Source organism: Leucoraja erinacea, chromosome 8 (assembly GCF_028641065.1).
Source record: "Leucoraja erinacea ecotype New England chromosome 8, Leri_hhj_1, whole genome shotgun sequence".
Taxonomy (NCBI): domain Eukaryota; kingdom Metazoa; phylum Chordata; class Chondrichthyes; order Rajiformes; family Rajidae; genus Leucoraja; species Leucoraja erinaceus.
The window spans coordinates 7,134,103-7,157,136 of NC_073384.1; the positions used below are offsets into that span (position 1 = coordinate 7,134,103).

The 23,034-nt window shown below is 46.2% G+C and overlaps 1 protein-coding gene across 7 annotated transcripts in view; it reads right to left on the minus strand.

Moving 5' to 3' along the window:
* LOC129699284 (1-phosphatidylinositol 4,5-bisphosphate phosphodiesterase beta-4) overlaps window positions 1-23,034 on the minus strand; it is a 524,489-nt gene that overhangs the window by 68,183 nt on the left and 433,272 nt on the right. For all 7 annotated transcript variants that reach the window (XM_055638946.1, XM_055638944.1, XM_055638943.1 and 4 more), the window contains 7 exons: window positions 21,020-21,122; window positions 18,431-18,595; window positions 12,270-12,474; window positions 8,085-8,173; window positions 4,695-4,845; window positions 3,060-3,109; window positions 634-699 (listed from right to left, as the gene is read on the minus strand). In XM_055638946.1, coding sequence (XP_055494921.1) covers window positions 634-699; window positions 3,060-3,109; window positions 4,695-4,845; window positions 8,085-8,173; window positions 12,270-12,474; window positions 18,431-18,595; window positions 21,020-21,122 — 829 coding nt within the window. The remainder of the gene's footprint in view (window positions 1-633; window positions 700-3,059; window positions 3,110-4,694; window positions 4,846-8,084; window positions 8,174-12,269; window positions 12,475-18,430; window positions 18,596-21,019; window positions 21,123-23,034) is intronic.

Consider the following 23,034-nt stretch of genomic DNA (forward strand, 5'->3'; position numbering starts at 1 on the left):
TTCTGGTCGAGACCCGTCTTAAGGCGACAGTGCATTTGTGGGTTGTGCAAAGTAATTTTACTGTACCGTGACAATAAAGAACCTTGGAACCAAATCATGTTGAAGCAAATCGGGCGCAGCGGCTGAGTTGCAGCGCCAGAGAACCGGGTTCGATACCAACCACGGGTGCGGTCTGTATGGAGTTTGTACGTTCTCCCCGCGAACCTGCATGGTTTTTTTCTCCGAGACCTTCGATTCCCTCCCACATTCCAAAGCCGTGCAGGTTTGTAGGTTAATTGGCTTGGGATAATTGTACAACTGTGTGTATGTAGTGTGTGTAGGATACCGTTAACGTACGGGGATCGCTGGTCGGCGCGGACTCGGTGGGCCTGAAGGGCCTGTGTCCCTAAACTAAATGCAACAAAGTGCTGGAATAACTCAGCGGGTCAGGCAGCATCTCTGGAGAAAATGGATGGGTGACGTTTTAGATTGTATGTGGGAGTATGTTTACACGATAAAGAGAAGCGATTGAAATAGATAGGTCAACAGAAGCTTCTCACAGACAATTTAGCATTGGGAGAAAATACTAGCCAGTGACTATCCAGCCAGTCACTATCCTTCCATGGGAAGGAAATGTTAAGAACACACACATACCTTGCCATGCTTTTTCTTTGTTGCACTCAGTTCTTTTTGTTGCTTCTTCTGCAACTTTAGATAGGCCTGCAATAACAAACAATGAAATACATTTGTATGAAGGAACTGCAGATGCTGGTTTCATCCGAAGGTGGACACAAAATGCTGGAGTAACTCAGCAGCATCTCTGGAGAACATGGACAGGTGACGTTTCGGTCTGGGACCATTTTACATACCTGGAGTCGGGGGGAGGGGGGGAAGGGAGGGAGAGACAGAGATATGGAAGGGCAAAGGTGTGAAAACAGGTCAAAGGGAATGGAGATCACGGAAAATGTAGAATAGATAATTTATAAGATTAAATTAAATATATTTGTAATTAAAAGGAACTTCAGATGCTGGTTTACATTGAAGATAGACACAAAGTGCTGGAATAGCTCAGCGGATCAGGCAGCATCTCAGGAGGACATGGATAGGTGATGCTTCGGGTTGGGGCCCGTCTTCACACTGATATTAAGGGGAGGGAATTGGAAACAGGGTTAACAACGGATGATGTGTGGGAAGGAACTGCAGGTGCTGGTTTACATCGAAGATAGGCACAAAATGCTGGAGTAACTCAGCGGGTCAGGCGGTATCTATGGAGAGAAGGAATAGGTGACGTTTCAGGTCGGGATGTCACCTATTGCTTTTCTCCAGAGATGCCGCCTGACCCGCTGAATGACACCAGCACTTTGTGTCCATTTTTACTGATAACAGTATGACCTAGTTTCAGGCTTTTTATATCCCGGGGGAGGGCATGGGTGGTTCCATGAACCCACTGATGGGCCAATGAACACTTATTCCTTCCATTTGGCCTTAGGGTAAATTAGTTATATTGTGAAATTCTTTGGAGATTTAAAAAATGAGATACATCCATTGCTTTTTTGACCTGTGGAACAAGATGGTTATGAAAATGGACTTTAGTGGTGAGAAATGATGAGATGGGAACAAAATTGCAAAATTTTGTAACAATCTGGAATAACGTCTTTAGGGTTTTGCAAGGATGCCATTGTGGTTTAAGGTGCCATTGTGGCCCCTGGGGGGTAGGCCACTCCTTGGATCATCCCCCTCGACGATTGAGGGACAGGGGCGTAGGTCTGCCACGGGGTTTACCGGTCGACTCCCGAGGGGTAGAGATAAGGTGTCGGTGTGTGTTCTTGAACTGTTGGAATTAAAAAGCTTCTTTTGAGTCCGCCTGGCGTCCGGTCTTTTCCTGACCTTGACCAGGCCACTACACCATATCCTTTAGCCCATTGCTTTGCTGTGATCATGTCTCACCTCTTCTGCTCTCTCAAGGTCTGTGGAATTCTCTGCCTCGGAGGGCGGTGGAGGCCGGTTCTCTGGATACTTTCAAGAGAGAGCTAGATAGCGGAGTCAGGGGATATGGTGAGAAGTCGGGAACGGGGTACTGATTGTGGATGACCAGCCATGATCACATTGAATGGCGATATTGGCTCGAAGGGCCGAATGATCTACTCCTGCACCTATTGTCTATTGTCTATGATTGAATGGATTTGAGTGTAGGAGCAGGGAGGTTCTACTGCAGTTGTACAGGGTCTTGGTGAGACCACACCTGGAGTATTGCGTACAGTTTTGGTCTCCAAATCTGAGGAAGGACATTATTGCCACAGAGGGAGTGCAGAGAAGGTTCACCAGACTGATTCCTGGGATGTCAGGACTGTCTTATGAAGAAAGACTGGATAGACTTGGGTTTATACTCTCTAGAATTTAGGAGATTGAGAGGGGATCTTATAGAAACTTACAAAATTCTTAAGGGGTTGGACAGGCTAGATGCAGGAAGATTGTTCCCGATGTTGGGGAAGTCCAGGACAAGGGGTCCCAGCTTAAGGATAAGGGGGAAATCCTTTAAAACCAAGATGAGAAGAACTTTTTTCACACAGAGAGTGGAACTCTCTGCCGCAGAGGGTAGTCGAGGCCAGTTCATTGGCTATATTTAAGAGGGAGTTAGATGTGGCCCTTGTGGCTAAGGGGATCAGAGGGTATGGGAGAGAAGGCAGGTACGGGATACTGAGTTGGATGATCAGCCATGATCATATTGAATGGCGGTGCAGGCTCGAAGGGCCGAATGGTCTACTCCTGCACCTAATTTCTATGTTTCTATCTATGTTTCTATGAATGGTGTAGACTTGATGGGCCGAATGGCCTAATTCTACTCCTATCACTTATGATCTTATGACCTTATGATATGCAGAAGTAGTAGGTCCTTGACTGCAAGTAATTGTTCAATGGGAGATGCTACAATTTATGGTACTGATCTCCTGCACCTATTGTCTATTGATCGAGTGCAAAGAAACGCAGGTGGAAGCAGGCAGATGAAGCAAATGGAAAGGTATCATATAACATATTCATGTAAAACCACTGCAATTTCTGAAATGTGGCATCATATTTACCTTCATCTGCTTCAAGTCCTCAATATTCACCTGAGGTACGAGTGTCATATCTGTAGGGTGGGAAAGAAATCCAACACTAGTTATTGAGCAGAGGGGCAACTCTTCACCATCATCATTAAAGTGTTAGCAACTCAACTGATATAAAAGACATTCTTGCAACGTTGAGATATTTAATCAAAACGCGACTCGGAATGGACTTAACGAACTTAAGGGCAAAGTTTACCAAACCCGTATGGTCCGACGTCTGATGTCGATCCCACTCTGTACTTAACGTATCCATGGCTGGATTTAAGCATAGATTCAAAGAATCTATCCTCTTAACAACTTTCAGCCTTAAGTTTGTCACATTAACTCTGGGAGTTGTTTCATGAAGCTTTACCACATAAGACACAGGAGAAGAATTAGGCCATTCGGCCCGTTGAGTCTGCTCTGCCATTCAATCATGGCTGATCTATCTTTCCCTCTATCCCACATTCTCCTGCTTTCTCCCCGTAACCTTTGACACTTTTACTAATCGAGTAGCAATTCATCTCTGCTTTTAAAATACCCCATGACTTGGCCTCTACGGCCATCTGTGGCAACACATTCCACAGATTCACCACCCCATGGCCAAATAAATTCTTCCTCGTCTCCAATGATGAGGAGGAAGATAAGTGATACGCCCTTTAATTCTGAGGCTGCACCCTCTGGTCCTAGACTTTCCCACTACTGGAAGCATCCTCTTCGCATCCACTCTATCCGGGCCTTTCATTATTCAGGAGGTTTCAAGGACGTTCCCTCTCATCCTTCTAAACTCCAGCAAGTATAGGCCTAGAACCCATCAAACGCTCCTCATATGTTAACTTGATCATCCCTGGTAGACATAAATGCTGGAGAAACTCAGCAGGTGAGGCAGCATCTATATATATATATATATATATCAGATATAGATGCTGCCTCACCCGCTGAGTTTCTCCAGCATTTTTGTCTACCTTCGATTTTTCCAGCACCCGCAGCCCATTCTAAAAACAGAATGATCATCCCTGGGATCATTCTTGTAAATCTCCTCTGGACCCTCTCGAGTGCCAGCATATTCCTTCTCAGATATGGGGCCCAAAACTGCTCACAATACTCCACCTTATAAACCTCAGCATTACGCCCCTGCTTTTGTATTCTAGCCTCAGCGTTACAGCGCTGTTTCTCTATTCTAGCCCTCTCTAAATAAATGCGGTTGCCTTCCGTATAAGGACAAGGGGTCACAGCTTAAGGATATAATGAGGGAAATCCTTTACTGGACTGAAATGAGGAAGAACTTTTTCACCCAGAGAGTTGTGAATCTGTGGAACTCTCTGCCACAGAAGGCAGTGGAGGCCAATTCACTGGATGTTTTCAAGAGAGAGTTAGATGTAGTTCTTAGGGCTAACGGAATCAAGGGATATGGGGAGAAAGCAGGAACGGGGTACTGATTCTGGATGATCGGCCATGATCATATTGACTGGCGGTGCTGGCTCGAAGGGCCGACTGGCCTACTCCTGCACCTATTGTCTATATTTCTATCTCATCTGTCCTCACAGTCACAATGAAACAAAGTTCTAAGTGCACTATTAAACATTAATGATAACATCGATGAAAATGCATTAGAGTTGTGGTCGTCACCTTTCTTTGCATCGTTTCCGACTCCTTGCCCGGCCGTTGAATTTTGCCGCAGTTCCGAGCTGCTCTGTGGCGTGACACTTGCTTTCGCCGTATTGGCCTTCCCTCTCTTGTCGTTTTTGGTGTTGTCGCTCGGCACATCCGCGATATCGCTCTTGAGATTCAAGGCAGACAACAGACAGCAGGTCAACGGGCTTGAAGAAGGAAGACAGGTCCATCCACCACCGATGTCCCGGCAACTGATGAGCCGACACCTCCATTAGACTTTAGAGATATTTACAGTAGATACAGCTCTTAGGGCTAACGGAATCAAGGGTTACGGGGGAGAAGGCAGGAACGGGGTACTGATGCTGGATGATCAACCATCATCATATTGAATGGCAGTGCTGGCTCGAAGGGCTGAATGGCCTACTCCTACACCTATTTTCTATGTTTCCACGTTTCTATGTTTCTATGAGATACAGCGCGGAAACAGGCCCTTCGGCCCATCAAGTCCATGCTGGCCAGCGTTCACACTAGCTCCATCCTACACACTAAGGACACTTTTACAATTTTACCGAAGCCAATTAACGTACAAAGCTGCGGGTCTTTGGAGTGTGGGAGGAGACCGCAGAAAACTCACGCAGGTCACGGGGAGAACGTACGAACTCCGTACAGACAGCAACCGTAGTCAGGATGGGACCCGGGTCTCTGGTGGCTTAAGGGAGTAGCTCTACCGCTGCGCCACCGTGCCGCCCATAATACAGACAAAGTTACGAGAGAGCACTTGAAATCCCGGCAACTACCAGACTGGTTCACAGTGTGGCCACAGGTGGCATTGTGTGTGGTGGTGGGTGATCTGTCCCTTGAATCTGAATAGTCAATTCACATTAAAAATGATAGATTATAGAGAGGATAGGTTTTTTAAATGTGTGACTCAATGAATATCGGACATACGCAGGCACATGGGACTAGTGCAGATGGGGCTTTTTTCCCAACATGGGTAAGTTGGGCCGAAGGGCCTGTTTCTGTGCTGTACGACTCTATGACTCTATTTAATTTACATTTAACATTTTGTTTTATTTAAGTTTCTAGCAGTCCATGGTGCTTCAGAGACATGGGCGTGGGTATATTTAGCGGGTCAAAGATGTTGAGTTGTTACCACTCAGCATGAAGCCAAGATCACCAGTTAGTGTCTGGTCATTAGATGAGAACATACAGGGCAAGATTAGCAAGTTCGCTGATGATACCAAAGAGAGTGGTTTTGCAGATAGTGAAGATGGTTGTGAACGATTGCAGCAGGATCTGGATCGATTAGGCAGGTGGGTGGAGGAATGGTTGATGGAATTTAATACAGAGAAGTGTGAGGTGTTGATATTGGGATGTTGAACAAGGGCAGGAACTACACAGTAAATGGTAGGCCTCTGGGTAGTGTTATAGAGCAGAGGGATCTAGGAGTACAGGTGCAAGGTTCCTTGAAGGTCGAGGCGCAGGTAGATAAGGTGGTCAAAAAGGCTTTTGGCACTTTGGCCTTCATCAGTCAGTGTATTGAGTATAGAAGTTGGGAGGTCATGTTGCAGTTGTATAAGACGTTGGTGAGACCTCATTTAGAATATTGTGTTCAGTTCTGGGCACCATGTTATAGGAAAGATATAGTCAAGCTTGAAAGGGTTCAGAAAAGATTGACGAGGATGTTGCCAGGTCTAGAGGGTGTGAGCTTTTGGGAGAGGTTGAGAAGGGTGGGTCTCTATTCCATAGAGCGCAGGAGGATGAGGGGGAATCTTATAAGGTGTACAAAATCATGAGAGGAATAGATCGGGTAGATGCACAGAGTCTCTTGCCCAGAGTAGGGGAATAGAGGACCAGAGGCCATAGGTTCAAGGTGAAGAGGAAAACATTTAACAGGAATCCGAGGAGTAATCTTTTCACACAAAGGGTGGTGGGTGTATGGAACGAGCTGCCAGAGGAGGTAGAAGAGGCTGGGACTATCCCATCGTTTAAGAGACAGTTAGACAGGTACATGGGTAGGACAGGTTTGGAGGGATATGGACCAAGAGCAGGCAAGTGGGACTAGTGTAGCTGGGACATTGTTGGGCGGTGTGTGCAAGTTGGGCCGAAGGGCCTGTTTCCACACTGTATCACTCTAAACACAATTGGCAATGCATTAAAAATATAACCACTTTCCCATCCTAATAGAACCTCATATTCTGCTTGGGCAGCTAACAGCCCAATGATTTAGAGTTAATTTAGCTCTTAGGGCTAAGGGAATCAAGGGATATGGGGAATAAGCCATAACGTGGTACTGATTTTGGATGATTAGCCATGATCATGTTGAATGGCGGTGAAGGCTCGAAGGGCCGAATGGCCTACTCCTGCACCTATTTTCTGTGTTTCTATATACCTGATAAAAACAATGAACTCTCCAATTTTCTCTCTCTCTCTTTCCTGTGTTTACCTCTTACCATCCACAACCCCAATGTGCACCCAGTGTGCACCTCTCTCCCCCCCCCCCCCCCCCCCCCCCCCCACCCCCCCCTTGTCTCCTTTCACCCATATCCCTCCCTCTGGCTTTATATTTTGACCACTCTTCCCCAATTATCTGACACCCTCTTGTCTCATAAGTGCATCAGCTTTCAGAGCAGAAATAGGCCATTCAGCCCATCAAGTCTACTCTGTCATTCAATCATGGCTGATCTATCTTTCCCTCTCAACCCCATTCTCCTGCCTTCTCCCCACAACCCCTGACACCCGTACGAATTAAGAATCTGTCCATCTCCGCCGTAAAAATATCCACTAACTTGGACTCCACCGCCTTCTGTGGCAATGAATTCCACAGATTCACCACCCTCTGACTAAAGACATTTCTCCTCATCTCCAGTCTAAAGGTACATCCTCTTATTCTAAGGGCATGGCCTCTGGTCCTGCACACTCCCACTAGTGGAAACATCCTCTCCACATCCACTCTGTCTAGACCTTTCATTATTGATAAGGTCATAAGCGATAGGAGCAGAATTAGGCCATTCGGCCCTCTGAGTGTACTCCGCCATTCAATCATGACTGATCTATCTCTCCCTCCTAACCCTATTCTCCTGTCTTCACCCCATACTAACCAAGAAACTATCTATCTCTGCCTTAAAAACATACATAGAAACATAGAAAATAGGTGCAGGAGGAGGCCATTCGGCCCTTCGAAGCCAGCACCGCCATTCATTGTGATCATGGCTGATCATCCCCTATCAATAACCCATGCCTGTCTTCTCCCCATGACTCCACTAGCCCCTAGAGCTCTATTTAACATTGAATATTTGTTTCAATGAGGTCCCCCCCCACTCCCTCATCCTTCTCAACTGCGACAGAAAATATACTTCATGCAAATCAACCGTACAATGAATAGATTCTAAATATTTTACGTACAGTTTCAATTCCCATTGCCCGCATTTGGTCAGCCCGCTTCTCCATCACAGACAAAAATTTCTTCGGATCTGACAGAGCATCAACGATATCTGTGGGTGAAGGAAGAGTATTAATGCAACTTCGATAGACAACAGCTGCAGGAGTAGGCCATTCGGCCCTTCAAGCCAGCACCGCCATTCAATGTGATCATGGCTGATCATCCACAATCAGTACCCCGTTCCTGCCTTCTCCCCATATCCCCTGACACCGATATCTTTAAGAGCTCTATCTGGCTCTCTCTTCAAAGTATCTGGAGAACCGGCCTCCACCGCCCTCTGAGACAAAGAATTCCACAGACTCACAACTCTCTGTGTGAAAAAGTGTTTCCTCATCTCCGTTCTAAATGGCTTACCCCTTATTCTTAAACTGTGGCCCCTGGTTCTGAAATAGTAACGATTTTTATTGGTGAGGCAGGGAAAACTGAGCACAAAAACTGAGTATTATCTTTCATGAACCCAGAATATCTCAAAGCATAAACAGCAATGTGATCATATAACCATATAACAATTAAAGCACGGAAACAGGCCATCTCGGCCCTACAAGTCCATGCCGAACAACTTTTTTTCCCTTAGTCCCACCTGCCTGCACTCATACCATAACCCTCCATTCCCTTCTCATCCATATGCCTATCCAATTTATTTTTAAATGATACCAACGAACCTGCCTCCACCACTTCCACTGGAAGCTCATTCCACACCGCTACCATTCTCTGAGTAAAGAAGTATCATATCCAGATAGTTGTCAAGGATCACATGTTGGAAAAGATACTACGTATAAGTCCACTGCAGACACAAGAAAGTGCAGATGCTGGAATCTTGAGCAAAGCGCAACGTTCTGAAGGAGATGGGTATTGGCTTTAAGTGAGAACCAGCATGAGGAACATCTTCATTCGGAGGGTAATCCGTATCTCAATGAGCTGCCAGAAGGAGCTATAGAAGCTGGAACAACTACGACTTTCATAAGACATTTAGTCTGTTATATAGAAAGGAATGGTTTAGACTTTATAGGGATTGGGGCAGCATGGTGGCGCAGCGGTAGAGTTGCTACCTTACAGCGCCAGAGACCCGGGTTCGATCCTGACTACCGGCGCTGTCTGTACAGAGTTTGAACGTTCACCCCGTGACCTGCGTGTGTTTTCTCCCGGTGCTCTGGTTTCCCCCCACCCTGACTCATAAATAGACACAGGTTTGCCCTTGGCAAATCCATTTTAAATTGTCCCTAGTGTGTAGAATCGTGTTAGTGTATGGTCCTGGATAGTGCCTATCCAATGCTATTTTTAAATGATACCAACGAACCTGCCGCCACCACTTCCACTGGAAGCTCATTCCACACCGCTACCACTCTCTGAGTAAAGAAGTATCATATCCAGATAGTTGTCAAGGATCACATGTTGGAAAAGATACTATGTATAATTCCACTGCAGACACAAGAAAGTGCAGATGCTGGAATCTTGAGCAAAGTGCAACGTTCTGGAGGAGATGGGTATTGGCTTTAAGTGAGAACCAGCATGAGGAACATCTTCATTCGGAGGGTAATCCGTATCTCAATGAGCTGCCAGAAGGAGCTATAGAAGCTGGAACAACTACGACTTTCATAAGACATTTAGTCTGTTATATAGAAAGGAATGGTTTAGACTTTATAGGGATTGGGGCAGCATGGTGGCGCAGCGGTAGAGTTGCTACCTTACAGCGCCAGAGACCCGGGTTTGATCCTGACTACCGGCGCTGTCTGTACAGAGTTTGAACGTTCACCCCGTGACCTGCGTGTGTTTTCTCCGGGTGCTCTGGTTTCCCCCCACCCTGACTTCCAAAATAGACACAGGTTTGCAGGTTAATTGGCTTTGGTAAATACAATTGTAAATTGTCCCTAGTGTGTAGAATCGTGTTAGTGTAAGGAGATCGCTGGTCAGAACAGACTCTGTGGGCTGAAGGGCCTGTTTCTCATTCCTAACTATCACTGTATGTCATGTTGTCACTTGTGGGCGGAGCACCAAGGCAAATTCCTTGTATGTGAATACTTGGCCAATAAACGTATTCATTAATTCATTTCCCTGCTGTATCTCTAAACTAAACTAAACTAAATTAAAAGAATATGGGCCAAATGAGGGCCTAGAATGCCAACTATCCCAAGTTGGCAAAAGGGCCTGTTTTCATGCTCTGTAGCTCGGTGACTTAAACCAATTTCCTTCTGATTCAGTGACAAGAATTTTAAGGTGAGGGGGAAAGATTTAATGGGAATCTGAGGTGCAACATTTTTCAACATGTTGAAAAATCTTCACGAGTCTTCCCGAGCTTACCTGCCGTTAGCGAGTCTTCCCGAGTACCTGCCGTTAGCGTTACGAGCCGCTAAGAGACGTCCCCGAGCTCCGACGTACCCGCTACGTACATTCTACGTGCTTACCACGAGTTTGATTTTTCTTTTAAACTCGGGAGAGCTCTTGGATGAACTCGTACAGTGGGACAGGGCTTTTAGAGACATTTGGACAGGTACAAGGATGGGAAAGGTTTAGAGGGATTTTGGGCCAAAGGCTGGCAGGTGGGACTAGCGTCGATGGGCTTGTTGGTTGGCGTGGGTAAGTTAGGTTGACGTGCATGTCTCCACACAGTATTACTCTATGACTCTGGGTCCAAAAATGCGCTGAACAAAAGATTTTAAAAAAATGGGAGATGCAGCGAGACCTGGGTGTCATGGTACACCAGTCATTGAAGGTAGGCATGCAGGTGCAGCAGGCAGTAAAGAAAGCGAATGGTATGTTAGCTTTTATTGCAAAAGGATTTGAGTATAGGAGCAGGGAGGTTCTACTGCAGTTGTACAGGGTCTTGGTGAGACCACACCTGGAGTATTGCGTACAGTTTTGGTCTCCAATTCTGAGGAAGGACATTATTGCCATAGAGGGAGTGCAGAGACGGTTCACCAGACTGATTCCTGGGATGTCAGGACTGTCTTATGAAGAAAGACTGGATAGACTCGGCTTGTACTCGCTAGAATTTAGGAGATTGAGAGGGGATCTTATAGAAACTTACAAAATTCTTAAGGGGTTGGACAGGCTAGATGCAGGAAGATTGTTCCCGATGTTGGGGAAGTCCAGGACAAGGGGTCACAGCTTAAGGATAAGGGGGAAATCCTTTAAAACCGAGATGAGAAGAACTTTTTTCACACAGAGAGTGGTGAATCTCTGGAACTCTCTGCCACAGAGGGTAGTTGAGGCCAGTTCATTGGCTATATTTAAGAGGGAGTTAGATGTGGCCCTTGTGGCTAAGGGGATCAGGGGGTATGGAGAGAAGGCAGGTACGGGATACTGAGTTGGATGATCAGCCATGATCATATTGAATGGCGGTGCAGGCTCGAAGGGCCGAATGGCCTACTCCTGCACCTAATTTCGATGTTTCTACGTTTACAACAGTGGATCTGTTACTGAGGTAAAGCAGCGATCATTGTTTGCTAATTGGATAGTTTAATTTTTAATTAGATTTAGTTTAGTTGGAGATACAGCGCCGAAGCAGGCCCTTCGGCCCACCGAGTCCGCCCCGACCAGCAATCCGCACGTTAACACTATCCGACACACATTCGGTGCAATTAACACTTTTACCAAGCCAATTAACCTACAAACCTGTACGTCTTTGGAGTGTGGGGGAGGTCCAGGGGGGGGGGGGGGGGGGGGGGGGGGGGAGGGCACACGGTTGAGTTGCTGCCCTACAATGCTTGCAGCGCCAGAGACCCGGGTTGAATCCTAACTACGGGAGCTGTCTGTACGGAGTTTGTACGTTCTAACTGCGGCCACGTAGGTTTTCTCCAAGATCTTCGGTTTTCTCCCACACTCCAAAGACGTGCAGGTACGTAGGTTAATCGGCTTGGTGGAATTGTAAAACAGTCCTTCGTGTGTGCGGGAGAGCGTTAGCGTGCGGTGTGGTCGCTGGTCGGCGCGGACCCGGTGGGCTGAAGGGCCTGTTCCCGCGCTGTATCTCCAAACTAAACCACGCATAAATCCCGGACAGAGAAAGCCCACCCGGGTCACGGAGGGGGGAGGAACGTGCAAGCTCCGTGCAGACAGCAACCCGTGGTCGGGATCGAACCTGGTTCTCTGGCGCTGTGAGGCAGCAACTCTACCGCTGGGCCACCGTGCCGGCCCGGCAGAGGCAGACTCACCTCCAAAGCCATCCGGAACGTATGTTTTCAGCACAATGTTACAGAAGACTGTGGGCAGAGACAGGGGCTTGTTGCCTTCATTTCGGAGCGAGATGTGCCTGCAGCCAGCTTGAAGCCCATCCAAAGGCAAGATCCGCTGGCCAATCAACTTGTTGTTGTCATCGTACACTGCTATCCTCAATACCGCCAGGTCAGGCAGAATTACCTGCAAGGTTAAAAAAAAGTCCTATATTAATCCCGCAGTCGGGGCCAAAGTCACCTGAGAAGATTTAAAACGCGCTTTCATATTATTCCAAACAGTTCATCAGTTATAGGAGACTTCTCAAAAGAACTATTATTTCCCGCTGTATAACATAATTTTTCCATTGAATGAATAACAGAACATTGCAGCACAGGAAGAGGCCATTCGGCCCATGATGTCCATGCCAGACATGATGCCAACCTAATCTCCTCTGCCTGCACATGATCCAAGTTCAAGTTCAAGTGAGTTTATTGTCATGTGTCCCTGTATAGGACAATGAAATTCTTGCTTTGCTTCAGCACACAGAACATAGTAGGCATTTACTACAAAACAGATCAGTGTGTCCATATACCATAATATAACACACATGAATAAATAAACTGATAAAGTGCAAATAACAGATAATGGGTTATTAATAATCAGAGTTTTGTCTGAGCCAGGTTTAATAGCCTGATGGCTGTGGGGAAGTAGCTATTCCTGAACCTGGCTGTTGCAGTCTTCAGGCTCCTGTACCTTCTACCTGAAGGTAGCAGGGAGATGAGTGTGTGGCCAGGATGGTGTGGGTCTTTGATGATACTGCCAGCCTTTTTGAGGCAGCGACTGCGATAAGTCCCCTCGATGGAAGGAAGGTCAGAGCCGATGATGGACTGGGCAGTGTTTACTACTTTTTGTAGTCTTTTCCTCTCCAGGGGGTTCAAATTGCCGAACCACGCCACGATGCAACCGGTCAGCATGCTCTCTACTGTGCACCTGTAAAAGTTAGAGAGAGTCCTCCTTGACAAACCGACTCTCCGTAATCTTCTCAGGAAGTAGAGGCGCTGATGAGCTTTCTTGAAAATTGCATTAGTGTTCTGGGACCAGGAGAGATCTTCGGAAATATGCACGCCCAGGAATTTGAAGCTCTTGACCCTTTCAACCATTGACCCGTTGATATAAATGGGGCTGTGGGTCCCCATCCCACTCCTTCCAAATCCACAATCAGTTCCTTGGTTTTGCTGGTGTTGAGGGCCAGGTTATTGTGCTGGCACCATATGGACAGTTGCTCGATCTCTCTTCCATAACAATCCAATCCCCGCATATCCATGTGCCTATCTTCATAGGTTCATAAATGAAAGGAGCAGAATTACGCCCATCTTCGGCCCATCAAGTCTACTCCGCCATTCGATCATGGCTGATCTATCTCTCCCTCTTAACTCCATTCTCCTGCCTTCACCCCAGAATCCCTGACACCCGTACTAATCAGAAATCTGTCAATCTCCGCCTTCAACATTTCCATTGATTTGGCCTCCACAGCCTTCTATGGCAATGAATTCCACCGATTCACCACCCTCTGACTGAAGAAATTCCTCCTCATCCTCCTACCTGTAAATTGCCCTTATTGTGTCGGATAGAACTAGGGTGCGGGCGATCGCTGGTCGGCATGGACTCGATGGGCCGAAGGGCCCGTTTCCTTCTTGAGACTAAAAACTAATCATCAAAAAACTCATTCATGGGATTACTTAAAACTGGCATCATGGTGCACATTCAGGTTGAGCCGGCTGGGTCTCCATTCCTTGAAGTGCCGGAGGATGAGGGGTGATCTTATAGAGGTGTATAAGATCATGAGAGGAATAGATCAGGTAGATGCACAGATGCTTTTGCCCAGAGTAGGGGAATCGCTGACCAGAGGACATAGGTTTAAGGTGAAGGAGAAAATATTTAATTGGAATCTGAGGGGTAACTTTTTCACACAAAGGGTGGCGGGTGTATGGAACGAGCTGCCAGAGGAGGTAGCTGAGGCTGGGACTATCCCAAATGTTTAAGAAACAGATAGACAGGTACATGCATGGGACAGGTTTGGAGGGATATGGACCAAATGCTGGCAGGTGGGAGTAGTGTAGTAATGATAGCCAGTGTGGGCAGCCTGTTTCCACGCTGTATCGCTCTTTGACTCTATACATGGTGAACCAGTCTCCCACTGGTACTACACAGTACAAATAGAACAATAGCAATTCCGTTTCCGACTTACGTAACATCTGACATAAGCAAAGGTCCTTGGGACATTACCATTATTTATGCCCCTGTCCCACTTAGGAAACCTGAACGGAAACCTCTGGAGATTTTGTGCCCCACCCAAGGTTTCCGTGCGGTTCCCAGAGGTTGCAGGTAGTTGCCGGAGGTTGCAGGTAGTGGAAGCAGGTAGGGAGACTGACAAAAACCTCCGGGAACCGCACGGAAACCTTGGGTGGGGCGCAAAGTCGCCAGAGATTTCCGTTCAGGTTTCCTAAGTGGGACAGGGGCATTACACAAGCCTGGGGAGCATATGTACCGGGGACACTTGATATGGTTTAGTGTAGTTTAGTTTAGAGATACAGCACGGAAACAGGCCCTTCGGCCCACCGGGGCCGCGCCGACCAGCGACAAAACTGCAACAGAAATTTTTTTGTTGCACCCTGATTCTTTTTGGCCATGTTTCAGGATTTTAAAATGGAAAAGTATTTTGGGGGCCAAAAATCACTCGGTCAGCAAAACTGAAGAGCAAGCAAAATAAATCATATCCAAGTTGACCGCTGTAACTCATCGGTTGAACTTCTACAGCACGTGGCTCCAAATCAAAAATAGGTAAATGGTCAGAGAGGTAAAACAATTGGCAAAAGGCTAGGGAGGGGATGGAGAGACTTTTGTTTTAAACTCACCAACGCTATGATTTGTGAGCGTTTGTCGGCACTGGGCCTGTACTCGCTGGAGTTTAGAAGAATGAGCGGGGACCTCATTGAAACGTACAGAATAGGGAAAGGCTTGGATAGAGTGGATGTGGAGTGGATATTTCCACTAGTGGGAGAGTCTAGGACTAGAGGTTATAGCCTCAGAATTAATGGACGTTATTTTAGGAAGGCAATGAGGAGCAATTTCTTTAGGCAGAGGGTGGTGAATCTGTGGGATTCTTTGCCACAGAAGGCTGTGGAGGCCAAGTCTGTGGATGTTTTTAAGGCAGAGATAGATAGATTCTTGATTAGTATGGGTGTCAGAGTTTATGGGGAGAAGGCAGGAGAATGAGGTTAGGAGGGAGAGATAGATCAGCCATGATTGAATGGCGGAGTAGACTTGATGTAGGAATGGCTTAATTTTACTCACTTATCCCTTATGACCTTATGATCTGAAATGCTGCCATCTTAAATGATGGAAGTAGATTGAAAGAAACAGCATTTCTGCTTTGAAAGGAAACATTTTACATGACAATGGGGAAATAGCAAGGGATCAGGACTAATGGATTAGACACAACATGCTGGAGTAACTCAGCGGGGCAGGCAGCATCTCTGGATAAAAGGAATGGGTGACATTTCGGGTCGAGAGTCAGAGGAGAGGGAGACTAGAGATATGTAAGGGTAAGGTGTGAAAACGAGAGATCAAAGGGGACGAGGATCAAGACAAATTGTAGACAAATCAATTGCTCTTCCAGATAGCTAGCACGGTCAAAAAAGGGATGAATGGCCTCCTATCATCTGCCGTCAATTAAAGTTCATTAGCTCTAGGAACAGAATTAGGCCATTCAGCCCATCGTCTACTCAGCCTTTCAATCACGGCTGATCAATCTTTCCTTATCAACCACACTCTCCTGCTTTCACCCCATAGCATAGAAACATAGAAAAATTGATACAGGAGTAGGCTATTCAGCCCTTCGAGCCAGCACTATCATATATGACCATGACTAATCATCTAAAATCAGTTCCTGCTTTCTCCCCATAGGGGTCACAAGGGGTCACAGCTTAAGAATAAGGGGGAAATCCTTTAAAACCGAGATGAGAAGAACATTTTTCACACTGAGAGTGGTGAATCTCTGGAACTCTCTGCCACAGAGGGTAGTTGAGGCCAGTTCATTGGCTACATTTAAGAGGGAGTTAGATGTGGCCCTTGTGGCTAAAGGGGATCAGAGGGTATGGAGAGAAGGCAGGTACGGGATACTGAGTTGGATGATCAGCCATGATCATATTGAATGGCGGTGCAGGCTCGAAGGGCCGAATGGCCTACTCCTGCACCTAATTTCTATGTTTCTATGTTTCTATCCCTTGATTCCTTTAGCACAAAGAGCTAAAGTCCAACTCTCTCTTGAAAACATCCAGTGAATACTATGGCTTACTTCTTAACTTTTTTTCCAACTCTTTGTGTCTCAGGGGCTTGTTTTGATCACACTTTCACACACTCACTATCCCATCTCACTTTCTTTACTATTTTTTTCTTTTTAAAGCTTAAAATATGAAGTGGTACAAGAAATGTGTTATGTTATTTTTGGCTTATATTATTGTAATGTACACTACTTCTAATAAATAAAATTATTTAAAAATAAGAAAACATCCAGTGAATTGGCCTCCACTGCCTTCTGTGGCAGCGAATTCCACAGATTCACAACTCTCTGGGTGAGGACATTTTTCCTCATCTCAGCCCTAAATGGAAGATAGACACAAAATGCAGGAGTACCTCAGCGGGCCAGGCAGCATCTCTGGAGAGAAGGAATGGGTGATCTAATCAACAATCTGTCAATCTCCACCTTAAAAATATCCATTAACTTGGCCTCCACGCCTTCTGTGCCAAATAATTCCTCAGATTCACCACCCTCTGACTAAATAACCTCCTCCTTAAGCCCTTTTACTCTGAGGCTATGGGCTCTGGTTTTAGACTCTTCCACTAGTGGAAACTTCCTCTCCACATCCACTCTATCCAGGCCTTTCACTTTTCCATATGTATTCGGTAACTATTCTTATGACTGACCTAGATTAGAGAGATACAGGCCCTTTGGCCCATCAAGTCCACGTGGACCGTTAATCCACCGTTCACACAAGTTGCGTGTTAATCCACCTACGCACCGGACACACGAGAGGCAATTTTACAGAAGGCCAATTGACCTACAAACCCATACGTGTCTGTAACGTGGCAGGAAACCCACGCTCCTGGAGAAAACCAACGCGTTCACGGGGAGCACGTGCAAACTCTGCCCAGGCAGCACCCAAGATCAGGATCGAACCAGGATCTCTGGCGCTGTGAGATAGCAACTGCCACAACAAGGTACAGGAGCCTGAAAACTCCCCGTCCAGGTTCAGGTACAGCTTCGTCCCGACAGTCATTAGGCTATTAAACACTTCAACCTCCAATAAGCTCTGAACTACATAGACTATTATTGCACGACTATTGTTTGTTATTTACCTGTATGTGTGTGTGTTTGTGTGTTTGTGTGTGTGTGTGTGTGTGTGTGTGTGTGTGTGTGTGTGTGTGTGTGTGTGTGTGTGTGTGTGTGTGTATGCATGTGTGTGTATGTGTGTGTGTGTGTTGTGTGTGTGTGTGTGTATGCATGTGTGTGTATGTGTGTGTGTGTGTGTGTGTGTGTGTGTGTGTGTGTGTGTGTGTGTGTGTGTGTGTGTGTGTGTGTGTGTGTGTGTGTGTGTGTGTGTGTGTGTGTGGGTGTGTGTGTGTGTGTGTGTGTGGCTGGTGTGTGTGTGTGTGTGTGTGTGTGTGTGTGTGCCTGTGTGTGTGTGTGTGTCTGTGTGTGTGTATATATAGAAAACAAAAATGTTCAGTGTGTATATACACACAAACATATGTGTGTGTGTGTGTGTGTGTGTGTGTGTGTGTGTGTGTGTGTGTGTGTGTGTGTGTGTGTGTGTGTGTGTGTGTGTGTGTGTGTATGTGTGTGTGTGTATACTGTATGTATATATATGTAAATGTGGTTATGTGTATATATACACACACAGATTTATTTCTCTCGTTTACTATATTATTTACAGTGTGCTATGTTTACATATCCTGTTGTGCTGCAGCAAGTAAGAATTTCATTGTTCACTCTCCACTCTAACTCTACCGCTGCGCCACCGTGCCGACCTGGTAGAAAAAAAATCACAACTCCATTTAAAGACCCAGCAACAAGAGAAGCATGAAATCAATGATTTACCTTCCTGAATACAAATGGCTCCTCATTGTACACTGGGTTCAAACCGTTGTTCATCACCATCCGCGTACGGAACTCCTTGCGTATTGTATCAGTGGGGAGACCGTACATGTCCACCTCTACATACGTGCCGATTTTCTTATCTGATAGAAACTGTCCCGATATCACCTGGAAAAGATAAAATACAAACTGTAAATGACATCTGCGAGTTATTGACCTTAGAAGCTCATTTGTGACAGTGATACACGTGGCAATGTAGTTCAGGCACCCACCACTCCGTGTGTGAAAAAAGCTTGGCCCCGCATATCTACATTGAATGTTCCCCCTCTCGCCTTGTAGCTATGCCCTCTGGTCAGCCTGTCCACCCTATCTAAGCCTCTCATAATTCTATACACTTCTATCAAGTCTCCCCTCAAACTACGACGTTCCAGAGAAAACAATCCAAGTCTATCCAACTTCTCCCTGTAGCTGAAGTCCTCTAATCCAGGCAGCAATCTGGTAAACCTCCTCCAAATCCTCTCCAAAGCCCCCACATCCTTCCTGTAATGGGGTGACTAGAAATACATTCAGTTCCGCTTCTCAATACACCTTTTTTGCGAACTATATATTTGCAATTTCCGCTCCAGATTGAAACAACAATCCACATTCATCATGCCATCTTTCGTCAAATTCTTCTCTTCCAGAATTCCTCTTCCAGATTTCCCTTTGTAGATGAGGGAAGGAACAGGGAAGGTGAAAGATAAGGTCATAAGTGATAGGAGCAGAATTAGGCCATTCAGCCCATCAAGTCTACTCCGCCATTCAATCTTGGCTGATCTATCTTTCCCTCTCAAACCCCATTTTGCTGCTTTCTCCCCATAACCCCTGACACCCGTACCAATCAAAAATCTACCAATCTCCACCTGAAAAATATCCACTGGCTTGGCCTCCATAGCCTTCCGTGGCAATGAATTCCACAGATTTACCACCCTCTAACTAAATAAATTCCTCCTCGTTCCCTTCTTAAATAAGTTATTTTATTCTGAGTCTGTGACCTCTGGTCCCTAAACTCTCTCACTAGTGGAAACATCCTCTCCACACCGACCAACATGTCCCCAACAACACAAGCCACACCTGCCCGCGAGTGTCCCATATCCCTCGCGGGCAGGTGTGGCTTGTGTAGCTGGGACATAGGTTTACTGTCCTATCCACGTATATATCTAAATGTTTCTTAAACATTGTGATAGTCCCTGCCTCACCTACCTCCTCCGGCTGCTCGTTCCATACACCCGCCACCCTTTGTGTGAATAAGTTACCCCTCAGTCTCCTATTAAATCTTTCCACTCTTCACCTTAAACCTATGTCCTCTGGTTCTTGATTCCCCTACTCTGGGCAAGAGACTGTGCGTCTACCCGATCTATTCCTCACATGATTTTGGACATAGGCAACAGATGGTCTCCTCATCAGCTAGAGTGTGGTCCTGACCTCCCATCCACCTCATTGGAAACCTTTGAACTTTCTGTCATCGGACTTCATCAGTGTTATATCTTTGCACTAAATGTTGTTCCTTTATTCTTTATCTGTGCATAGTGGACGGCATGATTGTATTCCAGTATTGTCTTATAATATAACCATATAACAAATAAGGCCGGAAACAGGCCATCTCGGCCCTTCTAGTCTGTGCCGAACACTTACTCTCACCTAGTCCCATCTACCTGCACTCAGACCATAACCCTCCATTCCTTTCCCGTCCATATAACTATCCAATTTATTTTTAAATGATAAAATCGAACCTGCCTCCACCACCTTCACTGGAAGCTCATTCCACACAGTCTTTTCATCGTCTTTTCAAACACAAGCTTTTGACTGCACCTCGGTACGCATGACAATAATAAGCTGAACTAAACTAAAACTAAATGTCTAATTTACCAGTTTGCTCAACACTTTAACCCCCCCTCCCATTCCCACACTGACCTTTCTGTCCTGGGCCTCCTCCATTGTAAGGGTGAGGCCCAGGGAAATTGGTAGGAACAGCACCTCATATTTCGCTTGGGCAGCTTACACCCCAGCGATATGAACATTGACTTCTCTAACTTCAAGTAACCCTTGCTCTTCCTCTCTCTCCGTCCCCTCCCCCTTCCCAGTTCTCCGTCCAGTCTGACTGTCTCCGACTACATTTTATCTCTGTTTGCTTTGTTGTTGCATTCTCCCAGCTAACAATGATCTACGCTACATTTTCCTTCATCTCCATCCCCTTTGTCCCATATTCACACCTTACACTTCCTTATCTATGTACCTCCCTTTCCTCTGACATCAGTCTGAAGAAGGGTCTCGACCTGAAACGCCACCCCATTCCTTCTATCCGGAGATGCTGCCTGACCCGCTGAGATACTCCAGCATTTTGTGTCCATCTTTAGGTTATACCAGCATCTGCAGTTCCTTCGTACACTGAATATTTCGCTCGCTGTTTTGTCAAGACACTGATCTGCACCATTGACTGCTGTTTGTCAACTTTAAAGAGATTTCTGCCGCTGGCTCACCAACTGGGACGCGAGTTTGAACGTGACGTCAATGACAAGGCAATAAATAAAGGATAATTCTCCCGCAATTCACCTTTACAGAGCAGGTAGCTGCAATCACACCGTCCACCGGGGTCTCGGAGAACGGGTCAAAGGTCCGGTCTGGTCGCCGCATGAAATCAGGCTTCAGGAGATAACTGTGAGGGTAAAAGGAATGACTCAGATGATATATTACAGAGAACATTTAGGGTAGCACGGTGGCGGTAAAACTACTGCCTTACAGCGCCAGAGACCCGTGTTCGACCCTGACTACGGGTGCTGTGTGTACGGAGTTTGTAACTTCACCCCGTGACCTGCGTGGGTTTTCTCTGAGATCTTCGGTTTCCTCCCACACTCCAAAGACGTACAGGTTTGTAGATTAATTTGCTTGGTATAAATGCAAGTTGCCCCATGGTGCGTGTACGTTAAGAGAATAGATAATAGATGCAGGAGAAGGCCATTCGGCCCTTTAACCCAGCACCGCTATTCAATGTGATCATGGCTGATCATCCCCAATCAGTACCCCGTTCCTGCCTCCTGCCTGACTCCGCTATCTTTAAGAGCCCCATCTAGCTCTCTCTTGAAATTATCCAAAGAAGTATCCAAATATCATGTGTAAGATCATTGCAAATTTCTGCAAAAAAAAGGCGACTGTTTGGGATAGGATTTCTTGACTTGAAAAGTGAGGGTTTAATACGTAATTGATTTGAGTACAGGAGCAGGGAGGTTCTACTGCAGCTGTACAGGGTCTTGGTGAGACCACACCTGGAGTATTGGTCTCCTAATCTGAGGAAAGACATTCTTGCCATAGAGGGAACACAGAGAAGGTCACCAGACTGATTCCTGGGATGGCAGGACTTTCATATGAAGAAAGACTGGATAGACTCGGCTTGTACTCGCTAGAATTCAGAAGATTGAGGGGGGATCTTATAGAAACTTACAAAATTCTTAAGGGGTTGGACAGGCTAGATGCAGGAAGATTGTTCCCGATGTTGGGGAAGTCCAGAACTAGGGATCACAGTTTAAGGATAAGAGGGAAGTCTTTTAGGACCGAGATGAGAAAATCATTTTTTACACAGAGAGTGGTGAATCTGTGTAATTCTCTGCCACAGAAGGTAGTTGAGGCCAGTTCATTGGCTATATTTAAGAGGGAGTTAGATGTGGCACTTGTGGCTAAAGGGATCAGAGAGTATGGAGAGAAGGCAGGGATGGGATACTGAGTTGGATGATCAGCCATAATCACATTGAATGGCGGTGCAGGCTCGAAGGGCCGAATGGCCTACTCCTGCACCTATTTTCTATGTTTCTATCTGTGGGGAATCCGTATTCCAGTAAATTACAACATACATCTATCCACGTTCTCCAGAGCCGCTGCCTGATCTGCTGAGTTACTCCAGCACTTTGTGTCCTCTTGTGATATAACTATACACAAACCAACCCCCCCTCCACTGATTCCATCTACACTTCACGCTGCCTCGGCAAGGCCAGCAGCATATTCCACGACCACTCACCCCGGCCACTCCCTCTTCTCCCCTCTCCCATCAGGCAAGAGGTACAGAAGTGTGAAAACGCACACACCTCCAGATTCAGAGACAGTTTCTTCCCAGCTGTTATCAGGCAACTGAACCATCCTACCACAACCAGAGAGCTGTCCAGACCTCCCATCTACCTCATTGGAGACCCTCGGACTATCTTGATTCGGACTTTATCTCGCACAAAACGTTATTTCCTTTATTCTGCATCTGTACATTAACCATGTTATCTCGTTATTCCCTTTGTCACGTAACTTGTAAGCTGTGGACGGCTCGATTTGTAATCATGTATCGTCTTTCCGCTGACTGATTAGCAGGCAACGGAGAAGCTTTTCACTGTAACTCGGTACTCGTGACAATAAACTAAGCTAACTGTCGGCATCACTTGTGATCCAGACCGGGTGTTTACGCTTTCCACATCTGTATTCCTTCGACCTTGATAAAGGAGAATTGAGTGGGCACTTGGTGAAGCCTCTGTCCACTGGGGTGCTTTATCTCCCCACTGAAAAGTCAGGCCTTCCTCCCATCAATATATGCC